At 46.4% G+C, this 20,920-nt stretch overlaps 1 protein-coding gene across 3 annotated transcripts in view; it reads left to right on the forward strand.

Annotated features, from left to right (window-relative positions):
* The window catches only part of STRN3 (striatin 3), a 1,674,795-nt gene that overhangs the window by 1,308,798 nt on the left and 345,077 nt on the right, over positions 1–20,920 (forward strand). For all 3 annotated transcript variants that reach the window (XM_069638486.1, XM_069638489.1, XM_069638488.1), the window contains one exon: positions 18,773–18,940. In XM_069638486.1, coding sequence (XP_069494587.1) covers positions 18,773–18,940 — 168 coding nt within the window. The remainder of the gene's footprint in view (positions 1–18,772; positions 18,941–20,920) is intronic.

A 20,920-nucleotide genomic window follows, 5' to 3' on the forward strand; every position in this document is an offset into this window, starting at 1 on the left:
TGAGATTCAATGTGATTTTAATTGTGTGAAACGAGTCTCTAAAACTTTTTGCGGTTCATTCCGGACCTTCACATGCCGATACCATCCTACATACTTGTCATGAGAGAAAACCTCTACACATGCAAGGACCTCACCCCCATCTCAGCAAACAGACTAACAAGCATACACCATGCATACATACACACATGCAGGTCCGACCCCCCCCACCCCCCCCCCCCAGCCCTGCAGCGCAACATACACTGTCCATAATACACACACAAAAAACATACACATACATACCCCCCCCTCCCCCCCCTCTCCAAAATATGTACTTACCAGGCTAGCTGGAACGCTGGCGAGGTTTCTGGTACTACGGCTGGTGTGGCAAGGCTGAAATGCCTTCCGGCATCAAGCCTTATTGACCACGCCAGCCGTAGTGCTGGCCCTCCATTGGTGCAGCACACACGCACTACATGACTCGTAGGAGCTACGTGGTGCATGTGCACTGAGCCAGTGAGGGTCAGTGTTTCCGGCCCGGAAGACAATCAAAGGCTTTTCCTAATGGAGGGCGGCCGATGCTGCTTGCGGGCCGCACTCCATTACGAAAGGTTTTGTTCCTGGCAGGGCAGACAAAACAGCATAGCGGGCCGCAACTGGCCTGCAGGCCGTAAGTTGTGCACCTGTGTTCTAGTGGTTCCCTTCCCCTAACTTATTTCATACTTCTGGTCTCCCCCAGTCGGGCTTTGACCTTCACTGATGCTGAAGACTTTCGAAAGTCTTTTACCATAGATCTCTGCAGGACCACTTTGGCTTTCACTTTAACTCTTCTTAAATGTTTGCCACAATGTCTCTTGGTATTGGTAGTTATTTACCATCAAAAAAGTTCAAAGAAATCTTCCTCTTCAAGCATTCACCTTTTCACTTCCCCTTTTGCCGGAGTTAGTCCTGACCATTACGCATTTCAGAGTTCGTTCACTTTGCCGCTTTATAACCAAACATTTCACATTTCGAGGAGACTTTTCAGTGGGCTACTTCCTTTCGGCAGACCACTCCTCTCCTCTGTATCACTGGCTTCACAGCAGCCACTTAAAAGTTCTCACTGGTTAGCTCTCTTTCACGTGTCATCAGCATGTGTGCAACCTTCACTTGTGAGATACTGTTGCCTCTTCAATATTTACTTGACACAAACCGGCCTTTCACGTCTTTCAGTAACTCACTGGTTGTGCTCATTCCTTTCTTGTATCAATGGCTTTGATTCATGAGTCAAGCTTAATACCACAGGCTTGGTCTTGCCTCCCCAACTCTGTTGTTCACCCGGAAGGGTGTCCTTAGAACACAATGCAGGTTTCTTCTTGTCTGCGGTTTGGCTTGCTCTGTGGCGTCTTCACGGTTTCATGGAAGCAACAACCTTCTGCTGGGATCTTCAGGGCTTACCCTTTGCTATAATTCCTCGATTGGTGGTCCTGCTCCAATGGGTTTGCCTTCTCCATGGAAGATCTGCTCCTTCTCGTGTCCCACCTTGCTCAGAGTGTCGCTTTGTTCTGCCTTTTATCCGTGTGGGGAGTGCTAATAGGTATCAGATGTATGTGATTAAAGTCAGGTGCCTGCCCTATTAGCGGGACATGTCCAATGAGATATGCAAGTGTTAACCTCTTTACTCTGTCGCCCTCTTCCTCGGCTCAGTGTTTGTGTAGAAAGGGGGAGGGGGGAGTTGGGATGTTGGAAGAGCCTATAAAATAGGATGGGGTATGGGCACGGGAAAGGGGGGGGATACTGCGTCTCACATCGGTTGCCTAACCCGCACTCCCTGAAGACCCCCTCACCCCTGTGATTCTTTTGTACTGGTCCACCCCCAGGGTCTGGATCCAATTGTGATGGCCGTGCCCCGGCCAAGAGAGAGAGAGAGAGATTGATAGATTGATCCCTGGGGACTAGAAAGTGAGACACCCTTTGGTTTCTCACAAAAAGGGAAGAGAAAATTGCCACAAGGAGTGGGAGAATATGAGGAAAAGATGTCGGAGATTTGCTGAGACGAAAGCCTCCACCCTAAATCGAGATCTGCAGAGGCTCATCTGTCGAACAGTAACAAGAGGAGACATATTCTTTATTTACTTTGTGCCTAACAGAACTGTACTTTTTGGAAAAACCTGAAACAAAGCCTGGGGAAAAGTGGCTAAAGGGAAGATACCCAAGTTAGTTATATATTTAGAAGTTGGGCCAGACAGGAATAGTTAAGTATAGATCACTAAAACTTCCCTGTTGCATCAGAGTCCTTCTGGTTGTGCAAAGGGTGAGGTGAGGTTAGGGGGTGGGAGATGCAGGGTGAGGTGAGAACACTGAGCGGCGAGGGGGCGCAGTGAGTGCATGTGGGGTGCGGTAGGTCGAGGCGGTGCAGTTCAAGGCATGTGGGGGGCGTAGTTCAAGGTGAGGGAAGGGGTCTGTGAGGGGAGGGTGTGGCCATGGGGGGTGTGGCGAGGCCAGGTGGGCCGGTGAGAGGTGAGTTGGCAAAGGGTAGGAGAAGGCGAGAGGAGAGTGTGGAACATCAGAGGGACAGAAGAGGGATTCGAGGAGAGGGAAGGGGGTGTTGAAATGGCACAGGGGAGGAATGGAAGAACAGTAGTAAGATGAAAGGAAAGAAGAGAAGAGCGGGTGAGTGTAAGAAGGGGCCAGCGTATCTGCAAATGGCACAAAGAATCAATTGCCACTATTTTGAGAACACTCCGGGGATAGATACACTTTGAGAGAATCCCAGAGGGAGATAGAGCGATAAGCCATTAGCCTTTGGGCTCTCATCAATGCTAGCCATAAATCGGTATTCCGATCACTAGTGGGGAAACATGGAATTTAGCAATGCACAGGCTATGGAGGGGGACGCCTATTGGTTTAATCCACCCCCCTGGTTTTTCCAGGCAGTGCAATATGTTTAGCAAACTATATTTTGAGCAGTCTGTTCATATTCAAATTGAACATTTCACATATCTTAACTCGTTTAAGAAAAACAAATAAAACCTAGAACTACTCCCCAGTTTCTGTGAATTAAGGACTCTGACACGTCATGTGGGCTTGTTCAGGCACCGTTACAGGGGCACCCTACTTGGAGAGAGATGTGAGAAGATGGGGCACAACAGCAGAAACCAGTCCTAGATGCTAACCTTGCAGGGTATTATTAGAGACATGCAGAGTCCCGCCCCATTTGAAGATCCCCTGGAGAATGCTTACGAGGGTCACAGTGCCTGAGTCCCCACAAATGAAAAGATGATGCTTGAGACATAAAAGGATAGACTTGCCGATTAACAGCTTTGGGTATTTACCTAGAGCCTAAATCAGCTAATAGATGCCTTGTTAAGTTATTTACTGTGGTTAGTATGGCGAAGCACCCCAGGAAAGTCGGGGCCTTGCTGATCAACCTCTCCCCCACCTCAACCCACCTTCAGAGGGGGAGATAAACCATTGGTTTTGTGGGGATACACTGTGGTTCACCAAGCAAGAATCCAAGCGAGAAAGCACCTTAAGATTGCTGGAACCCACTGTGTGTCTCCAGTTTGATACCATGGAGGCCTTGGTGCAGTGCATTCCGCCGTGAGTCATTGAAGTGGCAATGACTGTAGGTTCCGGAACGGACATAGGTGAGCAACATGATCAGGGTCCGCCCAAGCAAGCCCTACATCCATGGGGAGAACTCTGAAGTGAGTCAGAGAATTGAGCAGGATGACTCTTCCTTTGTTCTCCCGATCCATCCGTAGAGCCTGGTTTGGAATTGATTACAGGGAGCACCTGGGCAAGGATTCAGACGTAAGGAAAGTCCCGGGGCTGCACCCACTGAATTCTGTGACTTTAGGTACTGTTGGTTGATTTGACTGAGCTGGAGATGACGCAGGAGGACCTACCCCAGAGAGAGGCTGGCGGTAAGACGCAGCATGAATCTGAAAGCTTGCGATTAGAAGATTCATCTGAGACCCGATAAGCCCACTCCAGAATTAAACGGAGATAAAGACTGGACCATTGCCTCCGAGAGATCCTTCTATGCCAGAGGGAGTACGAGCCCTCACGGGAGGAGACACAACTTAACTTAGGTTTCAATGACCCCGAAGACAAACCAGCCCAATCTATAGCTACCATGCTAGCTAAACATGGCCTAACCCAAAAAGTAATCGCTGCTACGCACAACAAAGGAAGGACCCTTGACTGGCTTGCCACTTTAAACTGCGATACCACTATCAATAAAGTTACCCCTCAACAGTGGACAGACCACTACCTTATTGACTTTTCCTTAACTCTTGATAAACAAATTACCAAAGCTAAAGCCATGGCTCTTCCCCTACCTACTAGATCTAAAAAAAACATCACAGCGGACAACTTCCTGCCACTCCTACTCTCTACCATCAATGGCGCACAGACAGCCTTAATTGATCTCAAAACCCAAATTGATGGGCTCAACGACAAGGGAATCACTGCCATGCTACTCCTCCTTGCTCCTTGACCTGTCGGCAGCCTTTGACCTGGTGGACCACACAGTCTTGTGTGAACATTTGGCATCAGCTGCCTACTTCTCAAGTGAGGCGCTAGCCTGGGTCCAATCATTTTTGGACAACCGAACTATGAGAGTTTTCTCCACATCGTCATCAGCAGATCCCATCAAAATAGCCTGTGGTGTACCCCAAGGCTCTTGTGTCTCACCAACCATGTACAATATATTTACCAAGCCCCTATTCGACAAATTGGACAGACTGGGTGTCACCTACCCTAACTATGCAGATGACACCCAGATATTCATTCCCCTTTCGGGCAATTTTGTCTCCGACACGGCCTTGGTAAATGAAATATACCTCATTCTGTCATGGATGGCCAATCACGGCCTCTGCCTGAATGATGACGAAACTGAAATCCTGCTCCTCGGCGCTGCTGCTAACCTTAAGGAACTTGGCCCCAACTACTCTGCATTCAACATTGACGGCAACATAATTACAGTAGCTAAAGTAGTGAAAACATTAGGCTTTCACCTTGACTCTACCTTGACGCTGAAAAAAACAGGTAAACTCCCTAGCATCCTCCACCTCCTACACCTGCAAGCTTATCAGAGCATGCCAAGCTTTCCTCACACAAGCAAGCTGTATCATCCTTGCAAACGCCTTAATACTCTCCAGACTCAACTACTGCAATGCCTTGTACTCGGGAGCCAACAAATACATCAATGACAAAATGCAAATCCTGCAAAATACCGCCCTTAGAACTGCCCTCAACTTACCTACCAGAGAACACACCTCTAATTTAAGAAGAGAACAACAGTGGCTAAAAATTAGCAAAAGGATTTCACTCAAAATAGCCTCACTAACCTATAAATGCCTTAATAACGCAGCTCCCCCTTACCTTGCAGAGAGAAAAGTGAGAAGAACATCTGCCCATCCTACCAGAGCTTCCAACTCCTACTGCCTACAGACACTGAGATTCAGGCTACAAAAAAACAGGTGGCAGTAGTTTCCTGGTTAAGGTGGCCCAGTACTGGAACTCTCTCCCATTTGACATCAGAATAGATCAATCCTATTACAGTTTCAGACGTAATATTCTGAAATGGCTACATTCCATCGACTCCCAAGACTAACTGTAACCCCACCTCAGCCTTTGAACTCTGTCCCGACTTTAACCTCTATGATTGTACATATACATTCCTTCCCCAGATTTGTTCAATTACTTATTTGCAAATGTTTTCCTTTTTCTTCATGTACCCGTGTGCCTCTGTAACTAAGCTTAAAGTATCCATGTATTCTGGTCTCTGTTGCCTCAGTTACCTTTGGGTTTGGTGCGCCATACAAATTAATAAACAAACAAACTTAGGGCAGTCCAATTACAGCAATGGCCTGAAGACTAGGACTTGGACCACCAGAGAAAAGTGAAGATAAGGCATAGGAAATTAAGATCTATGCCTGCTCCCCGGATACTGGGAGCACCAGGAGTTCTTGCCTGGATTGAAGTTAGATTTCCTAGGGAAGAACCTTGTTTGTTCTCCTGTGTTAATTGGATCATGGTTGGTTCAGGATGCACAGCCCCTGGCGAACGCATTCTGAAAACTGCACCTTTGGAAAAGAGCCATTCGCTTGCCAGATTGGTTTGGGTCGTTCTAGCCGTTTTCTCTGAAAACCAGAGATGAGCATCTACCTTGGGGTTCCTAGGAAGGGTCATGATACCCCAATCCTCCCCCACACCCCACTTCAGCCCTCCCCTGCGTGCCACACCCTGGTTTGTGGTAGAGATTTCTGAGAGGTGAGTCAAATCTCAATTCCCCAGAGATTTTCATTGGGGGGTCCCCCCGTTCTGCAACTTCTTCTGGAGTCAGGCTTCCGACCTCTGGAACCCTTGGGGTCTCCTGTGGTCTTACCTGGGGTTGATTGTCCCAGCATATGCACCTGTAGCATAGATCAGCTGTAACTCCAGTAGTATGGATGGGCCTTTTAACTTTAACCATTATATCCTGTGGAGCGGTGAACAGACACAAACTATCCTTAAAGTGACTTTGGGATACTTACCTGCCTCTGGACATTTTTTCTGAATCCTGTAGTGGTCCTTTGAGCTCTGGGCTGATTCACATTTCTGTACTTACCTGTGACTTTCTATCCTTTTTCTAAAGTCATCCCTTCCATTTCTGTAATGGTAAATATGGTTTATAGTGACTTTTTCAAATGGCTTATTTTCGAATGCCATTTTCTCGAGACAATTTTGCCGATTAGTTTATTTTTTTTAAATTTTTATTTTTATTTTATTTTTGAAATGGGGGGGTTCCCCAAACCCCCTTTTTTAAACACTTTTTTTAACTTACGAAAACCAAAAAAAACACACAAAATAAAAAAAGAATACATTTGAGAAAAAAAATTCAACAAAATGGTGTTTCGAAAATAAGTTTTCGAAAAAATGAGCGGATACCACTAGATATACTTGAAACACTAATTGCACTGGTAAAGGTGTTTGAGGCTTGCGGAATCTTAGATCACATGCTATGCATTGGCCGACATCTAGTGGAAGCTGCAGGGTATTACAGTTGTTGTTTTCGAAACTCAAAGGGACGTCGCCAGGACGTGCCAGTAATACTATCCCTAGTGTGACGTCCACATAGTCCTTCATGCATCTAGGTCCCTCAGATTGTGTTTTTCCACCATCATCGTCGGACGCTATAACAGAGTTCTGTGTCGGCTAACAACATTAATTATTAGTTATTAGAGCTAGTACTTTCTATCCTTTATTTACCGACCTTCGATGAACATCTTTGCCGGTGGAAAGGACTAATGTCGTATAACAAAGAGCTGACTCGTCGACACCATTCAGCCGTGGAAGGCCTCACTGGGTCTTGGCCAAGCACAGCTGACAAATCAGTCGGTACAGATCCTGGCCGACAGCACCACTGCAATGTTCTACATCAATAAGCAGGGGAGCACACATTCTCCAAATCATATGAAAATGGGCACTCAAGCGGGGGATGTTCCTAACTTCCCAACATGTTCCATGGGAACTCAACACACTAGCAGACTCGCTAAGCAGAGATCCCCTTCCAGAAGAAAACAAATTGCGGCTTGACACAAGCGTCTTAGATCACATCTTCTCACAGTGGGGTTACCCCGCAATAGACTTGTTCGCTACAAGAGAAAACAAGCAATTCCCAGATAGATGTGGAAGGTAATTACCGTTACTGAAATGTTTGATTCTTGGAGGCATTTGCCATAGTTTACTAGGGTTCCATATTCTATGGCTTTAAATGTATTAGTGCTGCCAAATTGGGCATTAATACTGTTTTAAGGCCCTAGGTGCTCTAACTGTATGGGAAATTGTGAATTGTGTTTCAGACTTAAGTGATTGTAGTTCTTTTTCATCAGGATAAAATGGTTTCCTTTTTTAATCCCATACCCTGCCATGTGTATTAGGTGCTGGTTTTCAGTCTAGAGCCTTCAACATATACTAGGGTTGGGATGTGTCTTTAGCACACTGCACTTAGTTGTGTAGGCTACTATGTATTTACCTACTGATTGAGTTGGAATCCTGGGTCTCCCCACCATCCTGTTTTATGTTGAGTACTTTCCCTTGGCAAAAGACCCGCATATAGACATTGGGGTTAGGAGAATCCTTGTACAGGCATTACATTAGAAGTATACTTGAAAAAATATATATGTATGTACTTGATATATTTTTAATACTGTATATTATGACTGAAGTACTTATTTCAGCTGATAGCTTTGTGTGTCTTTATTAAAGTATATATTTTCAGTATATCTGTATGGTATATTTTCTAGAGGTGTGTGTGTGTGGACTTATTGCATTTGTGTTGATTGCTACCCCTGCCTGACAGTTGTGTTGCTATGCCCACACTACCCACGTTTGGCTTACATTTCTTGTCGGGTGCATTAGCCTTCTCCACACACCCCCCTAGGGTTAGTTATTGTAGCGCCCTCACCTCAACAGAGGATACAGAAACGGTCTTATCAAAGGCATATACTTCACAATCTCAACGGGTATGCATTTTTTGCAGGGATTATATACGTTTCCTTCATGTCCGTTTGTTTTTCTGGTGTGGGATTGGAATTTAGTGTGGTTATTGCTTATGCACACTGCGTTTGATGCTGTGCATTCATGTTCTTTTAGATTACTCGCGCTTAATCTTTTTGTGGGTTATGCTGGTGCCCATTTTAGCAGGGGCGTGACTAAAAAGACTGTCTAGGTGTCTCATTCTCTGCATCTCGGAATGCTGGTAGTGATGTGCATAAAGGTCTCAGCTTGTTGGACCAGAGGGTTGGCTGCCACCTCTGCTGGGATTGCTGTGAGGGGAGGCAGGGTGGTCCCTGTCCTGGACATTTGCCAGTCGGCTAGATGTGCCGCATTGCATACATTTGCCAAACATTACTACTTGGCTTCGCAGTCAGGGTTTGATGGTTACTTTGGTAGAATAGTGCTCTGGTGTAGATGGTGTCCCTTGCTTTCTCCCGGTCTATGTACTGCTATGGCAGGAAGGAATCCAATAGAAGAACAAATTACTTCTGGTAATGTTCTTTCGAATGGATTGTGTCCTCCAACGTATTCCACATCTTTGACATGTAATGTCCACAGCCGTGCTGCTTTGGAAATTTTTCAGCAGAGGGCGTCTTGCGTCGGGTCGATGTCCCTGGAAGGCCTCCGTCGAGGGTGACTGCATCGGATTTTATAAGTAGGACGCATGGTGCCAGTAGCCTCAGTTCTGTTTTTTCCACAAACGTCTTTTCTTCGAGAATTCGGTGTGCCTTGTGTTATCTACTTTGATAATGTTTTCTTCTTCTACGCCGCCGACCCCATGGTCAGGCTTTAAAAAGTGCAGGTACTGTAAGTCCAAGATGTCCATCACAGACCCGCACTGTATCTGCTTGTGGTGTCTGTGCGAGAACCATGACACGGACTGCTCGAAGTGCCAGTCGTTGACTGCCAAGGCCTTGCCGGAGAGTAAGGGGAAGTTGCAGTTAGGTCGGATATCCAAACCCCCGTAAATCCAAAAAGACTACTGGTCTTTCCATCGATGACTCGAGGGGTAACTCTCCCTGTCAGAGGGAGTCCAGGGGATCTCGGTCCCGGAGTGCTTCTCGCCACTCATCCTTGTCTTGGCACTCCCGGAAGCAGCGTCTCCGGTCGCCTTCCCCGTCAGATGATGGTTCCATGGGGAAAGTGGCTTACCCCATTAAATCCTCTACTCTGGAGGAGTGGGAGGCATTTAGAGAGAAAATGCTTGAGATTTTTCAATCTCGGGGCACTGTTCCATCCGCGCCTTCGGTTGAAGCCGGCAGGGAGTGGTTTCAGTCCGACACTCGTGCACTTTCGGGCCTGGGCAGTCGGCGTGATAAACATCGGGAACCGTCGAGGTCCTGTTCAGATAAGGCTCTGGTAGATCGCCAGAGACGTGCCAGATCCAGGTTGCGGTCTTCGTGCCCAACGAAACCGTAGAAGTCTGGGAAGGTGTCGACTCCGTAAGCGCTGTGTCCATAGAGTACAGCTTTCGGGGCCTTTCCCTTAGCACCCTTGTCGTTGACACTGAACCCGTCAGCGCCATCGGGGCCTACAGGCCTGAATTTGCCGGTGGAGGCCCCTAAGGCTGTGGAACCTCCGAGAAAGGATCTAAGACTGTGAGGCCTATTCTTGACTCCAGGTCTACTACTGTACCTAGGAAGGAGTTCTTTCATTCTCTACAGAGCATCTATGAGGAGAGATCTGATGTGGAGTTGTAGCCTTTTGATGCTCCTTTTGACACTCCTGACGCTCCTGACATGGTCTTTTCTGGGGACAGTCAGGAGGAGGATCTGCATCAATCTTTACATGATGCCAGTGGCCTAGACGCAACTTCTGAGATGGAGTTTGGCAGGTGGTTCAGGCGGCCACAGCCATCTCGAGGCAGGCGGCGTACCCTACCATCCCTCCAGATAGGCACGACAAGCGCTTCAATGGATGGGCACGCAAGGTATTTTCGGCTGGGAGTATGGCCCTCAAATCGGCCAACTCCACTTGTGCCTTAGCCAAATTTTCGTACACTTTGTGGAATTCTCTCTGGCGGCTGAGCATATTCCCGAAGGGGAAGAAAGGGATGGGTTCCTTGCTATTGTGCAGGATGGCAAGGATGCCATGTGTGAATCCCTTCAGTCTGGGTTGGACACGGCTGATAGTGTCAACCGGTCCATGGCTGCGAGCACCGTGATACGCAGGTTTGCGTGGTTGCGGATGTCAGTGTTTGCACCGGATGTGCAGGCCCGTCTTCTCAACATGCCCTTTGATGGTTCACATTAGTTTGGTAGCAAGGCTGACAAGAGCCTTGAGAGGTTGCAAACCTCCAAAGCAGCTGTTAAATCTTTGGGCGCAACTGTGCGACAACCTCTGCCTTTTCATCCTTGAGGACAGCAGTGGAGGGGGTTGCTTTAGTCACTACTCCTCATCCTAACCCAGAGGGAAGCGTTACTGGATATGGGCATTGATGTCCTGAGGGTGGAAGAAGAGAAGGGGCCTAGTGGTCGCCAACTGGAAATTCCTATTAGTATCTCCCTGGGGAACCTAGTCCAACAGAATAGGGGGGGAGGGGGTGGGAGTAACCAATGATGTGGGTTGGACAACAATAATCTCCTCTTTATGGCAGAAACTGGTCCCATGATCAATCCCGGGATGTAATAACCACAAGGGAAGATGAACATTTTTTGGTCAAATCTTGGAAATCCCATGGTAACTCGTCTCTTTACTAACCAGGATTGTGTAAAAGAACTAAGATCAGCCAACTGTGTATGTTTTCAGGAGACTTGGCTTATCTCAGCCCCTATTCTAGATGGTTTCACTATTTTCACTCAACCTGGGAAACAAGGACCTGGGGGTAGACCTTCGGGGGTTGGGGGGGGATTGCTGATAGCTATCGATAATTCATGGGGGCTGACTGGAGCAAATATTGAAAATCTGCCATTTGGGGCCCTGGGAATTGAACTATGCACTGGTAATGAGAAGAGTAAGGTTCTAATTATCAATATTTTTTGGCATAATGGGATTGCTCCCTTAGATGAGTTTCTGGGTACAATTCGGGTCATCATTGATCTTTGGTCTGAGAGAAACCTGAATGGAAGAATTATGGGGCTTGTGGACTTTAATGCTGATTGTGACCAATATGAACCCCTATGGAATGGGGAAGACATAAGGGAGGGGGTTGGCAAAAAGATCACGAGGCAACAAATGGAGATTGGCGCTGGAGGGGCGTGGTGTTCATCCTCTTGTGGGTCCCAACTCCAATCAAGACGCTATAGGGGATTGGAATACATGGCATAAGGGCCTCAGCAGTTCTTTGATAGATTATATCTTTGTCTATTCCTTCTTTATGAATCATTGCCACTCCTTCGAGTTTAAGTCTAATGTCTGGACTGACCGTTCAATTATGATGGCCTCTTTTCACTGCTTTCAAACCACGGGGGTTTCTATGACCCAGACCCTGGTAACGTCTAATGTGGCTGGGAATGCAGTCAAGTGGTCTAATCGAAATATACTACAGCTCAACTCAAGGGTAAGGAGTGCTCTTGACCAGTCCTACAAATGGAAGATGGGATGTTATAATTCTATTGTGTTTCAAAACCTTGTAGAGGGCATAGTCACTGATATTGGGGCTGCCCGGGGGAGCAGATGTAAATCAGCAATTAGACATCCTCATGTCTTCAGCTCAGTAGCTGCAGAGGAAAAAAAATCTGAGGAGAGAGATCCGTATGAGGAGGATCAACCACCCTGAGCAAACTATATGTAACAATCTAATTAGCAAGGTGATACAGGCCTACAGGAACCGTTGTAAATCTCGCAAGCACATGGTCTTAAAACAGGATGCAGAATTGATGCTTGGCATTCTGATGAAGGCTGATGTGAGCGCGTTTTGGTACCTTGTAAATGGCCAAGACCCCAACTACTCTGTATCCCAGCTCAACTGCATCTCTGAATGTGCTTGGGTTAGTTCTTTGAAGACAGATTTGGGCCCCCTATGTTGCCTAGTGATACTTGAAATGTAACCTTGACCAAGAAGTATGATAGTTGGGACCCGTATTTAGATCTGGCCACCATTGATGGCCTAATAACCAGATCAAAGTACTCCCGGGCACCTGGCCCTAATGGTCTAATGCTACCTTTAAGAATGACCGTATCCTCTGGTCCAACCTCCTGTTTTTATAATTTAGGGATATCCTCTCGACAGGAATTACTCCTGATTCTAGGAATACAGCTCACGTGATTCCGATATTCATTTGTGGGGGCAGGACAGATCCTAGCAACTATCGGCCAATCTCATTGATGACGACTGTAAAATCCTCTGGGAATTCCTGCTCTCACACTTGGAGAAATGGTCATCTAAACATCACCCGTTAAACCAATTCCAGACTGGTTTTAGAAAGGGTCATTCAACTCACATCAATAGATTGGCCCTGAAATGCATTCAAGAGGAGACCTGGAACCTACCAATGGGTTGCACGTTTATGGCTTCAATCGACTTAACTTCCGCTTTTGACTTTATTGATTGGGATAGGCTTTGGGCAAAATTAACCAAATGGGGGTTGCCAGAGGGTCTTCTAAGACTTATTGCGGGGGTCTATGAGAATTGTGGCATCCGGGTTCGACTGAATCAGAAAGGGATCCATCTAAAAGAATTCGCTTTTTCCAAGGGGTGAGGCAAGGCTGCGTTTTAGCACCTTGGCTTTTCAATCAGTATTTCTCGGAAGTAACTATATCCCTGGCCATTGAGGGACTAGTTGCACCTAAAATTGGCAAAGAGAAAATCGTGCCTAATATATGCAGATGATATTTTGATCTTTGACTGCAATAAAGCAGGGCTACAAAGATCACTGATGAAATTTGAATAATTTGCCAATGACAATGGGTTAGTTATTGATCTGACAAAAACGAAGATCCTTGCATTTAAAAAAAAGAAAGTTCCAAATAGAGGCTTTGTATGTTCAGTGGGAGCTATGCCACTGAGGTTGGTTGATTCAATCCGGTACCTGGGCTTTGAGGTTTTTGCGTCTAGATGCACTAAATCTGCGAATAACATCTTGTTACACAAGGCAAAAATTCTGCTGTCCCAGGTACTCCAAATTGATTGCAAGTTCGGTAGATTTTCTCTGAAACCCTCGAAGGGAACATTGTCCCTAAGATGATATATGGATTAGAGTTAAGAACTGAGAACCTCAGTAATATGTTGAATAAAATTGAGGGGAAAATCTGGAGGTGCATTTTGGGAGACCTGAATGCCGTTCCAATCGCAGCCATTCACTTTGAGTTGGGATTGGTCTCATTGTGGGCTCGGGTTAAACGGGCTCTGCTGGTTCTTTATTCTGAAATTCTCAATTATACCCGATTCTCTTTACCAGTTAATGTGGTGAAATCTCGATAATTCTCAGGTATTAAAGGCCTTGAGATTACGATCAGATTTAATCCTGGCTGAGATTGGGATGACAGTAGAAATATTCATTAATAATCCGGTGAGGACCAAGCGGGCCCTATTTGACCACTGCTGGGCAGTGGATACTGACCAATTTCACTCTTACCCATCGATGAGTCATCTGACACATGAGCATAGAAGACGTGGCACTTTTATCTAGGTTCCAGGTACAATTCCCTAACAGATTCTATCGGGGTATTCTCTTGAGGGTAAAATGGAACTTGCTCCCCACTCGCGAAATCCAACTCGGGAGATCCCTCATTGCTCCAAAGAATGCCTCTTCTAGGTTCTGTCGGGGTAAATTGGAAACTCTTGGGCATTTGGTCCTTGAATGTCCCTTCTTACAGGGCCGTAGAGCTAATTTTCTAAAGCAGCTGTTTGTCTCCTTATCTACATGATGAAGACCTTATCTGGAAACATTGCCTTCACAATTTCAACATACGTGAAGGGCTGGCTCTGGCTGGTTTTATTAAATCTCTGCACATAGAGGTAGGAAGGATACGACCAGAAACATTGAGATAGGCCATTCTTTGGTATCACTAAGCCCTTTTTTTGTTTTATTTAGTTCTTAATGTTTTGTTTGTAGGGAATACTTCGATTGTTTGCACCACCAGATTAATAATAATAACTGTTATTTTTCTTTTTTTGAAAACTCAAATTGTGAAATTGGTAATTTCTGGCTTTTGTTTTCTGTTTTTTCTTTTATCATGGTGGCATTTGCTTTTTTAGCCTTGTTATGAAACAGCTGTTATGAAACTGTTTTTTTTAATCACATGTGTTATCAAACAGCCGTTGCTGATTTTCTTGTTTTTTATGTGCTTGTATGTTTGCTATTTGATTCTGTCTTTTGTAAAGGTTTGAATTAACCAAATACAAATAAAAAATAAAAAAAATACTACTCCTCTTTTGGTAGAGCGAGAGGAGCGGCCAGTTAAAGGGGCCACCGTAAATGTCCTTGTGGTGGACGGGGGCGAGGTGCCAAAGCTGCTCAAGCAGCTGCCTCTTTGCCTTCAGGCGCTGTCGCAGCCGCTCCAAAACAGCTATGAGGCCAGGTCTCATTGTTCGCCGGTTGGGGGCAGACTGTCTCAGCATCTCGAAGAGTGGTGAGCCATTACTTCAGAGGCGTGGGTTCTGGAAACAATAACCCACGGCTACTGCCTACTCTTCCTAAATTGGCCTCACGACAATCCGCCGGGGAAACACTTTGATGATTCCGGATCCGCTCCTTGTGCAGGAAATCTTAACCCTGCTGGAGAAAGGCTCTATAGACCTAGTGCCTGTGGTGGAGAGGAACAAGGGCTGGTATTCCCCATATTTTTTGATTCCCAAGAAAGACGGAGGACTGGGAACCATCTTGGACTTGCGTTGCTTGAACAAGTTCCCCAGGAAGGACAAGTTCAAGATGGTCACTCTTTCTCAGGTCCTTCAGGCCCTTCGACTTCAGGATTGGTTGATGTAATTGGACCTACAGGATGCTTATTTTCATGTGCCGATCCATCCAAAGCACAGAAAATACCGGAGGTTCGTGGTTTGCAGCTCGCACTTTGTTTCGGGTACTGCCATTCGGGTTGACCTCCGCCCTGAAGGTCTTCACCAAGCTCATGGTTGTGGTGGCAGCGTATCTCAGGAGAGGGGGGTTCACGTCTACCCCTACCTGACGACTGGATGATCCGAGCGCATTCTCCTGAACAGGCCTTGGATCATCTCAGCCTCACCTGCCACTCCCTTCACAAGCTGGGCTTCTCCTTCTCCCTCAATTTCACAAAGTCGCATATGACACCTTCCCAACAGCTCCAGTATATCGGGGCTGTGTTGGACACATCCTTGGAAGTTCTCGCCACCCAAGGTGAGGGCTCATCACATTGTCCAGATGGTCGAACAAATTTCAACATGCCCAGAGTCTCCCGGCTTTCGAATTCTTAAGGTTGCTCGGCCTCATGGCATCCTGCATTTTTCTGGTGCCAGAGGCCAGACGGCCTTCAATGGGCTCTCAGGACCCAGTTGTAGCAATTCTCAGGCAAAATGTAAGATCTCCTTCAGATTCCGCTTAGTCTCACAGGATCTTCTGTGGTGGGCCAGCGAAGGGAAGGCCTTTTTGGCAACCGTGGCCGGAGGTGACGGTAGTGACGGATGCTTCCCTCACGGGATGGGGAGCTCACGCCAACAAGCTGACCACCAGAGGTTGTTGGTCTCCGTCGGAGTCCAGACTTCACATAAATCTTTTGGAGCTGAGGGCCATCAGGCTAGCCCTGTAGGCTTTTCTGCCGTATGTACGCGGGAAGAGTGTCCTGATCATGACGGACAACACAGTGCCATGCATTACCTCAACAAAAAGCGAGGTGTAGGGTCGCTTCTGCTGTGCAGAGAGGCGATGCAGCTCTGGTTCAGGACAATACAGCAAGGAATCTGGCTCTCAGCAGTTAATCTGGCTGGAGAAGAGAATGCAGCGGCGGATGCTATGAGCAGGCAGAGCGTGGGCTCCCACAAGTGGGAGTTAGCTCAGGAAGTCCTTCAGGAGATCTTTGCCCTTTGGGGAACCCCTCACCTGGATCTGTTCGTCACGACCAGTGCCAACCGGAAGTGCAAGACCTATTTCTCAAGGGAATTTCCTCCAAGAGGAGCTTTAGGGGACACGTTCGTCGTGGATTGGTCATTCCTAAGGTTCCAAGGAGTTTGCAGAGGTTCGGGTCCCATATGATCCTAATTGGTCCAGATTGGGCCAGGAGTGCGTGGTACCCGGACCTTCTAGAAATGTCCTTCTGTCCTCCACTCAGTCTTCCCCACAGAAAGTATCTTCTCTCGCGTGAGAAGGGGAGGTAGGGGTGGCTTCTCCATCCAGATGTCAAGACTCTAAACCTTCACGCTTGGTTTCTGAAAGATTGAGATATAAGGATTGGGACCTCTCGAATGACGTGATGGGGGTGTTGCTTTCGGCCTGGCGTCCAGCAACCAAATCCCTGTACCGTTGGCGTACATTTTGCAACTGGTGCAGAGGAAACAATGTCAATCCTTTTCAGTGTTCCATTCTGATGGTTCTTTCTTGCTTTCTTTGGCCCACAAAGTTCTTCAAGTGGGTACCATTAAAGGTTACCTGGCAGCGCTGTCTATTTTCAAGCTCTCGTCTAAAGAATGTTCTTCTTTTAAGGCTCACAAATGTGTTCCCGCCGTCTCCTTTTTTCAGGTGCCGGTTTGGGATCTGAATCTAGTCTTGAAATCCTTGATGGGTGCTCCGTTTGAACCTTTGCACACTTGTCCTTTGAGACTGTTGACCTTAAAGACAGTTTTCTTGATTGCAGTTACATCTGCTCGCAGAGTGAGCGAGTTGCAGGCACTTTCGTCTAAGCCACCCTTAATGTGTTCCACAGGATAGGGTTGTACTGAGGGTACATCCTTCCTTCCTACCTAAGGTAGTGTCTGAGTTTCATTTCAGCCAGAAGGTGGTGCTTCCTGCTTTCTATCCTCCTCATCCTGGTAAGGAAGAGGAGAGACTCCATAGGTTGGACCCCAGGAGAGCTTTTATATTTCTAGGATGTCCAGGGTCAGAGTGGACTACCAACTTTTTGTGGGATACACTGAACACTGATTAGGGCCAGGCTGTTACCAAACAGACCTTGTCCAGGTGGATTATCCTCACCATTGCTGAATGTTACAGATTGGCTGGCAAGGACCCTCCTGAGGGTTTGCAAGCTCACTCCACCAGGGGAGTGGCTACATCCACAGCCCAGCAACGCAGAGTTGCTGTTAAGAAAATTTGTGATGCTGCAACGTGGTCTTCCATCCACACCTTTGTCAAGCATTACTCCCTGGATACTTTCCCTGGTCAATGTATGGCCATCTGATTGGGTATATCTAAATTCTTCCCCCTCCTCCACTCACTGATACTGCTTTGGGAGTCTGTCAAAGATGTGGAATACGTTGGAGGACATAATCCATTCGAAGAACAAGTTACTTATTAACTGGTAACTTTCTTTCGACTGGATGTTGCTGCAACGTATTCCTCCCCGCCCTCCCAGCCTGCCCCTCTGAATAATTTCCTATGCTGGTGCAGCTTGCATTCCCACAAGGCTTTATGCAGTCAAGGAAGCTTGGTGTGCGGTTATGGCACACGTTGTGGAGGGAAAAACATGAACTGGGGCTACAGGCGCCTTGTGTCCTCCTTGTAATATCCGGTGATGTCACCCTCGACGGAGGCCTTTGAGGGACATCGACTCGACGCAGAACACCCTCTGTTGAAAAGTTTCCGAAGCAGCACAGCTGTGGACGTTGCATGTCAAAGATGTGGAATACGTTGCAGAAACATCCAGTTGGATCCAGAAGTTCCAGAAGAACGTTACCAGTTGGTAAGTAACTCTGTTCTTCTGGTGGATGTCCCGCCTGCAGTTTCCTCATCGCTGTACCAACCTGCCCCTCTTGGAGGATAGGTAAATTCACCTTTTGGTTCTCTGGTCCCTCTGCATCTTGAGTGCTAAGGAAAAAGGACAGAACTGAAGTAATGTGACACAGTGCCTCAATGTAGACTGACTGAAAACATATCCAACGTATGTCGAGCCGCGCTGTGCCCCCATGGTCACGGAAAAGTTCCTGAAGCGCAACTGCGCTGGACATAGTCTGGGAGAAACATCCATCCAAAAGAGCATTACAAGAGGTAAGTAATTTGTTCTGCTCCACTTTCAACCCCATTTCCTTGTAGGAAGATCTATTTTATGCACAAACATTGGTGAAGTCTAACCGTATTGAACATTGTTCTAGCAAAGATTGACCATTTTCTCATGCTTTACATCCTGAATATAAAGGAAAAGGTACATTTGTGGCTTGGATGAAGTTTGCTATTCTAAATGTATTGTCTATTTTCTGCAGAGCCAAGCGTTCTAGCCGGCACATTATTAGCTCACACAGATGCAGTGTGGGGCCTCTCCTACAGTGGGATAAAAGGCCACCTACTGTCTTGCTCAGCAGACGGCACTGTAAGGTTATGGAATCCACCAGAAAAAGCCTCCTGCATTGGCACTTACAACTCTGGGAAAGGTGAGTGGTGTAAGCACGTATTTTAATTTATAACCAGCAAATCTGGCTACATCGCTCTGGTTTTATGAGGATTTCTCTCTGCCCAGTGTTCCTCCACTACTAGGTAACAGCTGACTCTCTAATAGTAAAACTAGCCAAGCAGTCACAGCCTCATACAACAATAGAATGTCCACCCAACATTGTTCAAAATGTTTGCTTTGCGATCTGCTGTTAAGGTTTTCCTAGACCCTATTTGTGGGATTCAGAATGATCAAGCCACACCTAGGTTTCGGGGCTTCCCCTTTCTTGCCTGACTCCCCCAAGAGTGAACATGGCAAAGCAACCTGGGGCTAAACATCAGCGATTGAAGCAGGTTGGTAGAGAATGGAAAAACAATATATTTTTTGAAAATATATGCTTTATGCAGGAGAGAAAATATTTTTTACATGTGGGTAACTTTAGTATGGAGTTTGTAATGCAGTGACTCACTGAAATCAATGACGATTAAATTGATGTTTTGTCTACAAATGCTGTGTTTCTAGGCGGGTTTTAATAATTGCGGCAAAACCAATGTTATGTAATGGGATAAAGGGAAAATGACAGTGCCACTATTGTAAGCAAAAGGATCTGTCCAACTTTATAAGTTGTTGCTGACCACAGCTTGTTTCTGATACTACTGTATAGGCCTATGTTGTCCAATCTGAAAAAGATAAGCATAAAGACTTGCGTTTGTAGTCAAAAGAAGCTGTTGAATTTGCAGTTTACTTAAGGTGGAGAGTATGCAGGTCTTTAACTCGGGCCAAAGACAATGGCTCAAGGACTCAGGCTTGCATCTGTACACACCAACAATGCTAGCCAGAGTTTTGGGAATGAGTTGCCTAGTTGCTGCTCTTAGCCTAGCCTCGTTCTTTTGAGACCCACGGCATATTTGCTGGTGATTTTGTTTTTTTCCTGGCCTGTTAAAAGTGGGGGACTTTTTTCTCTGTGCCTGTCATGGTAAATGTTAGGAAAGATTTTCTTTTTGCATTTTTCCCTCCATAGTTTCCTATGGCACCACATCCTTTTAGCTCTGTTTTATCCTGCCATTGCTTCACTGCCCCTTTTGCTCATTGTTATTGGGATACTGACTAGTCCTTCAGACTATCAGTCCTGGGACACTTCTTGTATTTTTACATTTCACACAGCACCTTGCAGTGCAATTGGGATACGTTTGTATCACCATAGCTTTTTCACATGGAATTTTTGGTTACTTTTATATGTGCCTAAAGACAAGCTGGCAGCAGCACTTCTAATTGAATCGTTTTTGCATTATTTTGGTAAAGGATGGAAGTCTTTTGTGAAATCAAGTCTGTCCTAGATACCTCAGGACTCATGGCCAGAGCAGTGGCTACTAGCACGGTCTTGAGGCTATACTCCTGGCTCCGTACATCTGGTTTTTGGAACCAAGGCAGATTAATCCCTGCAGAAGTTCCAGGCTTCAAAGGTGACTGCAAAATCTCTGGGGCTAGCTATTCAGAAGCAGCAACCTGTGAGTTCCTTTTAGGGAGATTTAGCAGTGTATGCTTAATCCCCTCTCCTAGTGAGACCCCCATCACTTTTTGCCCGACCTCTGAACCTTTTCTTTCCCTCCTTAATGAGGGAAGCCTTTTTCCCCCTCATTCATAATTATTTGCTCTGACTTTTGCAACTATATTCAGTGTTGCTGGGAACCGTTTAGGCCCTCCTTTGAGATTCTTTCACTATCCTGAACTACTGTTCTTAAGGAGAGAGCGATACTTTGTATCCTTTCTAAAACGTTATATTATGAGGGAGTAGCACACACCACCTTATGTGCAGTGCTAAGTGGATACCCAGTATCCCCCTTCTCCCTGCTCCTGTGACTTTCTAGTGACAGCCTTAGAGTTATGGCTGGTGGCAGTGGACATGTTCTACCAACTATTGTACTATTTTTCTACCGCAGACTGTTCAGTCTTGGTTATGCACAATGGGATCACCTATGTT

The sequence above is a fragment of the Ambystoma mexicanum genome, chromosome 14, assembly GCF_040938575.1.
Source record: "Ambystoma mexicanum isolate Mex_15411 chromosome 14, UKY_AmexF1_1, whole genome shotgun sequence".
Classification (NCBI taxonomy): Eukaryota; Metazoa; Chordata; class Amphibia; order Caudata; family Ambystomatidae; genus Ambystoma; species Ambystoma mexicanum.